This window comes from Arachis ipaensis, chromosome B05, assembly GCF_000816755.2.
Source record: "Arachis ipaensis cultivar K30076 chromosome B05, Araip1.1, whole genome shotgun sequence".
Lineage (NCBI taxonomy): Eukaryota > Viridiplantae > Streptophyta > Magnoliopsida > Fabales > Fabaceae > Arachis > Arachis ipaensis.
The window spans coordinates 36155895-36162713 of record NC_029789.2 but is presented as its reverse complement, the minus strand read 5'-3'; the positions used below and the strand labels follow the sequence as shown (position 1 = coordinate 36162713).

General features: G+C 26.1%; 1 protein-coding gene across 1 annotated transcript in view; it reads left to right on the top strand.

Moving 5' to 3' along the window:
- LOC107641830 ((-)-germacrene D synthase) overlaps positions 1-6819 on the top strand; it is an 8504-nt gene that overhangs the window by 875 nt on the left and 810 nt on the right. Inside the window, exons 2-6 of the mRNA XM_016345268.2 lie at positions 1343-1619; positions 3305-3677; positions 3808-4026; positions 4526-4664; positions 6378-6626. Of these exons, the coding sequence (XP_016200754.1) occupies positions 1343-1619; positions 3305-3677; positions 3808-4026; positions 4526-4664; positions 6378-6626 (1257 nt within the window). The remainder of the gene's footprint in view (positions 1-1342; positions 1620-3304; positions 3678-3807; positions 4027-4525; positions 4665-6377; positions 6627-6819) is intronic.

The following is a 6819-nucleotide window of genomic DNA, read 5'->3' as shown; positions in this document are numbered from 1 at the left end:
TAATTAAAATGAATTTGTTTGGAATTTATCTAATTATAATTTTTTAAAATGGAAGACATATTTATAATTTTTTTTACTTTATATAAACAGTTACGATTTTAATTTGAACGTAATTTATTATAGATTAGTGCAGATTATGTGAAAAAAGGTGCTGAATAGAAACCGTTAGAGACTGTAACGGTTTCTAAAGAATTCAAGCAATGTATAAATGATAAATTGTTACTGGCTATAACAGTTTATGAAAAAACGTTGATATGCACAATCCATGAGAGGTTTTAGCGATTTACATAAAGTTGATTATTTTCTAGTAAATTTCAATATGTGAAATTTTTTATAATCTCTAAATATGACTGAATTGACATTTGAGTCTTCATCATATATGTTATATTATTTTATTTTATTATTTAAAAAAATATGTTTAATAATATTTTAGGAGTTAAAAAAATAAAAAAAAATTATTGATTTTTTACTAAAATAATTTTTTAAAATATTTTATATTTTGCAAATATATATGATTCGCAAATGTGCGGTTCAGATCCAAACTAAAAAAACGTAGATATTGGATCCGATAATTTTAGTGCGAATCGAATTAAAATTTTGACAATGTGATCCACATTGACTCCCTATTTGCATCTAATCCAGTTCTTATCTATTTAATAAAGTTTCTTTTTACCTTAAATTATATTCTCTTTTTATGTTCCATTAATTAATTGGATCTCTAAATATATCCACTTCTTTCCAATCGTCTTGCACTTGTATATATATAGAGAAATTAGCTTTACCTAAACCGCTAGAGCCTCCTACGAATTGTGCATACCAATATTTTTTTATAAACTGCTATAGTCTCTATCGGTTTTTACTCAATACTTTTCACATATAATCCGTGCTAGTCTGTAGCGGATTACTTTTAAGTTAAAACTGTTATAGCTAGTGGCAGTTTACTTAGACTAAAAAAAAGTTATAAGTATGTCTTCTGTTTTAAAAAGTTGTAATTAGATAAATTCCATACAAATTTACTTTAATTATGTAAATTGTTATTGAAAAAAATCATTTTATTTATGCCTATATTATTTATGTTATTCTTCAATTATTGTTAATGTTTTTCTATTAGTATATCGAGATTATTATCAAATATGGTCTTATATTGATACCAATACATGATAATATAATTGGTCATTTTTCTTATATTTAAGGCATCCCTTCATCAACATATCTTTGCTGGGGTAGCTATTATTAATAAATATAGTTTAATTCACAGCTCATTAACTAGTCTATCCTAAAATAATCAATGGTTATTATTTTGATAGACATGTTAAATAATACAAGTAAGTACTATTTGCAGGAGCTTGATCATATTAGAGCACAAATTGAAACTCTAAAGCAAGAAGTGACCAAAATGCTTACAGCAACAGCTGTGAAACCCTTGGAAAAACTTAACCTAATTGACTCAATATGTCGTTTGGGCTTGCACTATCATTTTGAATGCGAAGTTGATGAAGTGTTACAACAAATTCACAAGGATTACACCACAAATGGAGAAATAAATCATGACGACAACCTTGCTTCCCTTGCTTTACTTTTTAGATTATTAAGGCAACAAAAATTTTACGTTTCGCCTAGTAAGTTTCAAGCTTATCTATTTATTTTAGATTTGTTTCTTCTTATTCAGATGAATAATGATACAATTTTCTAATAACTATTCTGAACATTAAATAACAAAAGAAAAACAGATATATAATCAATATCTTAAAAAATGACATATCCTTTCTCTATTTGATTATTATATTCACAAGATATTTGGAAAGATTAATTAAAATTCAATTATTTCTTCATTTGGAAACACTAATAGTGCAACTAATAACTTTTGAGGGGTTTGAAAAAAAGGAAACAAATTTTATGGCTAATATTTTTTTTCTTGCATAAAATATTAGTCAATTTTTTTCCCCACTAAAAGGCAGTACAAGAAATTAAAATGTTAGTTAACCAATATTTGATCAGCCAACAAATGACCAAAAAATCCAACGTTTAAAATATAATTGCTTTAATTTAGTTTAACTGATGTTGTTTTATTTTCTGTTAAACAACTTATTAGATCTATCCCACACAAATCAGCAAGTAACCATTTGTGAATCCTTTTTGGCGAAGAATGAAAGTTATTTTTTTAGTAAAAACCTCATGAAAAAAATTTATTACGTTCAATACATATATATATATTTTTTAAATTTAGTAAAAATTTTCACCCTCTACATACCTAATTTTACTCTTTAGTGAAGTTTCCTTTAAAAGTTACTGTTTTCCTTGTTTCTTTTGCATTTCCATCCCAATTTCATTGAATTTTTTTTTCTTTCCCATTATCACCATTTGCTTTGTATTCACCATCTTCCATCGCAGTTATATTTTTTTTTCTTCATTTTCATTTCGTTCTCATTTTCTAATTTTTCTTTATCACAATTTCACATACATTTCGCATACATACATCTTTTTTTTCATTTTCATTTCATTTTCCTTTTTTTTTTATTCATCACAATTTCATATACATTTTTCATGCGTACATTTGCTCCCAATTATATATTAAATGAATACTAAAATTAAAATTTCAGTCATTGCTTTTTATTTGATGTGCTCAAGATTAGATTAGGGATATATTTTTTTATTTTATATAGATGAGAGAGAAGGTGCGAGAGACATTAAATTTGAATGTTTCTGCATCTGTCTCTAATTATTTTACTAGCAGGTCTCATTAGTTGTTGGTTGAAAATTAAATTGGCTAAATAGTGTTAGTTACTTAGTAGCACTGTGAATTACAAAAATATTCTATAAATATTAAAAATTAATTTTATATCTTTCCATATTATTTTACACAACTTTTTAATAAAATAATCAGTTATTAAAATAATCAAATATTTAACAACCAAATAAGTAAACATGTTATGATAAAATATCAAACTTAATTACAGCAGCATTATCAAACTTTTTCATAAGCTCCATATATATAACCATATAGTATTATTTTTTTGCCACTGAATTTTGGTAGATTTTCTTTTGGCAAATTATTTTTGAAAGCATTTTTCTAAATTATTACCCAGGCCAGTTTCAATTAGTTATTGGATAATTCTTCTATCTATTAGCTAGTAGCCAATAACTGACACAAAAAATTTGTGTTCAATATACAATATATTTATAACAAAAACTAAATTATATACTTTATGTTCTATGCTATGAACTCCTCCTTAATTTTTGTAGTTGATTTATCACCTCTAATAATGATTTCTCAACCTTGTGGTTATTCAATAAAACCTCTCAGATGTGTTCAAAAGGTTTAAGGATGTGCATGGAAATTTCAATGAAAAACTTGTCACAGATGTTGAGGGACTCTTAAGCTTATATGAAGCTTCACATCTTAGGATTCATGGAGAAGACATATTAGATGAAGCTCTTGTATTCACTTCGATTCACCTTAAATCCATTACAACCCAATTGAGCACTTCTCTTTCAGCAAAAGTCAATCGTGGCTTAAGTCAACCTCTCCACCATGGCTTGCCTAGGTTTGAGGCACGAAAATATATTTCAATTTATGAACTAGATCCTACCCATGATAAAATTATACTCTCTCTAGCAAAATTGGATTTCAATTTCCTACAAAACTTGTACCAAATGGAAGCCGGAAATATTTGCAAGTAAGCTCCTTAACCATAAACTCTTCTATTTATTATGCATTATATTATTATTAATTAATTAATTAAATTAGTTTTCAGGAATCTAATACTACTCCTTATTGAAATACGCTATTTTTTTTTTAATTTTCAGGTGGTGGAAGGAGTTGGATGTACCTAGGAAACTACCATTTGTGCGAGATAGGATTGTGGAATGCTACTATTGGAGTTTGGGTGTTTACTTTGAGCCCCAATTTTCTCAAGCAAGAAAAATAATGACAAAAACACTCGGCATGTTATCAATCATTGATGATACATATGATGCATATGGAACAATTGATGAACTAGAACTTTTCACTCAGGCAATTGAGAGGTAGGATATCAATTTTTATCATTAGAGAACTTCAGTGACAAAAAGATTAATTAGGAAATCAATTTTTGCTAGTCAATTTGAATGAACCTTTTTATAAAAAAAATAAAAAAAAAAATCATCTTTGTATTCACAATGTCTTCTTACTATTTTTTTTTCTTCTTTTTTTTAACAATCTTAACATACTACTACAATTTCATTTTTTTATTGTTGACCATCTTCTGACATTGCTGCCACCGGTCACCCTCTAGTGATTGCTATATATAGTCGACTATCCTAAAATTTTAAAAATTAAATTTTAAATTTTAAATAAACAAAGTTAAATGAATTGAAAATGTTAAAGATAAAAATGAATAAAATTAAATACTAAAATTAAAGTCTTATAAAAGAAAATTATAAACATTAGGAATAGAAAATATACTTTACCTTGATACTGAATATACTACTAGTCTCATCTCATTCAAGTTGAAAAGTTTGAGATAAAAATATTTCATGATCTTAGGTGGGATATTAGTTGCTTGGATGATCTTCCAGAATACATGAGATTATCATATAGTTCTCTCTTGAAGTTTTATGAAGAAATGGCAGAAGAAATGGAGAAAGAAGGGCGAGTATATTGTACTGATTATTACCAAAAACAAGTATGTATCATTTTTTCCTTTTGCTGTTTGACAATAAACTGGTTGTGTTCTCAACTTAAATTGATTAGAAATTAAACCACGTCATTCAACTATATCAAACATTCAAACTAATACGACATTGATATTCTTTAACGTCAACCAAACATAACTTACGATATTACCTGATTTATAAAATGTTAATTATTTGTGATAATATATCGAATATCCATGTTTGTATTTTATAAATATATATATGATGAGACTCACATCTTTGAGATTCAGGTGACATTATGATTTTTTATTCTTTTGATGAAAGAGGCGTGATATATTATACTAAACATTTGCAATATTTTAATTTGTTAAAAAAAATGATATCAATATAACTATGATCAATCAAAAATATGATATACATAATATCACCTAACCTTAAAAAGATTGATATATTTAATTTATAAGTTGCTCTTAAATCTATCTCAATTTAAAATTTTACTTTCTTTTTTTATTTAGGCATGAAAGGTAGAAATTCACAAAAAAAGAAAAAAAAGGAAAAAGGTTCATATATAATAAGAAAAGTTCACAAAACCGTGTATCGTCAAACTTATTTTATAAATATACTGGTAATAAACTAATAATGCTATCCTCCCTCTTAACAAATAATTATAGATAATTAATTTTTAATTGGTTAATATTAATTTATTTTTATTGTAAACTTATTTTTTAGTTTTTTTTGGGGAGTTCAGAGTTTAGAATTTAAAATTTAAATAAATTAATTGAAAAAAGTTGACTCCGTCCCTAATTGAATTTAAATAGAAAACATACATGTCAAATATCATTATTTGTTTTTGTTATTTTCTATTAAACCACAAAAAATGATCTTGAACACAAATTGCTGACAAAATAAAGCACCTTTTAAATTTGTTAATAACAAAAATATTCTCAAAATATTTTAAAATACGAAAAAAATACCGAACTATTAAATAAATATTTTTAAAAAAGATTTTAGAGATTGAATTTTGATGTAGTTATTTGTAAAAATGATTAGAAAATTAAATATTTTTATCTTTAAAATTTGTATTTTACAATAAATGAAAATTATTTTTTTTGCAATTTTTTCATAAATTACAAAAAATGTTTTTACAAGAAAAAAATATAAAGATCGAAGATTTTGTATGCATGTTTTAAATAGTTGTCTAAATATTCTAACAAATTTTCAAAACAAATACACAAACAATTTATCAAATACAAAAGTCATTTGTTACTTGTAAAAAGAATTTTATATTCTTGTTATATTATCCTATTTTCACTACAAGGAACATGAGGAATAGCTACGATTTTTATGTTTTGCGATGGTTTTAAATTGCTACTAAACGATTTCATAACATTTGCTTGACTGTCAATCTTAATGTCGTCTGCATGCAAAGGGATTCGTGGCATTGGCATAACCACTACTATATCTATGTTGTGGTGGTTTGGATTTGTGGCCGTTGCAAACCGCCGCTATTTTGAAAGATGAAACCTTTTGTTACTTTTATTGTGAGTATTTTTATTGTTAACAAATTTAGATAATAGTTTAACGATTTAATAATTGAAGGCTATTTTTGGTGGAATATCCGCTATTTTGGATTATATACATAAAAGTTAATGTTTATCCTGCAAATGCATCATCCATCACATTAAAACACATTACAGATTGTAATTCAAAGTACCAAATATAGAATTGGTTTGATGTGGCAGTTTAAAAAAGTAGTCGAAGCCTACATGGGTGAGGCGAGATGGTTCAACAACAATTATACACCCACAACAGAGGAGTACATCCATACATCAACCATATCATGCACTTACCCATTGCTTACAACTGCTTCTTATATAGCCATGGAAGATAGTGCCACAGAATATATTTTCAAATGGGTTGCTAGTGAACCCAAAATAGTTAAAGCTTCTTCCATTATTTGCAGGATCATGGACGACATTGTCTCCAATGAGGTATTATATATGCACAACATAAATAGTATACAAGAATTAGACTGCATGCGCGTAATTGAATTTACAGTATAACACCTAAATTGGTTCCGAACAAATTTTAAATTAGATATTTTAATCTTGAATAAATTTTTATCATTTTAAAAGGTTTTTAAAATTAATAAATTATCTTTAAAAGACAAATTAATTTTTCTAT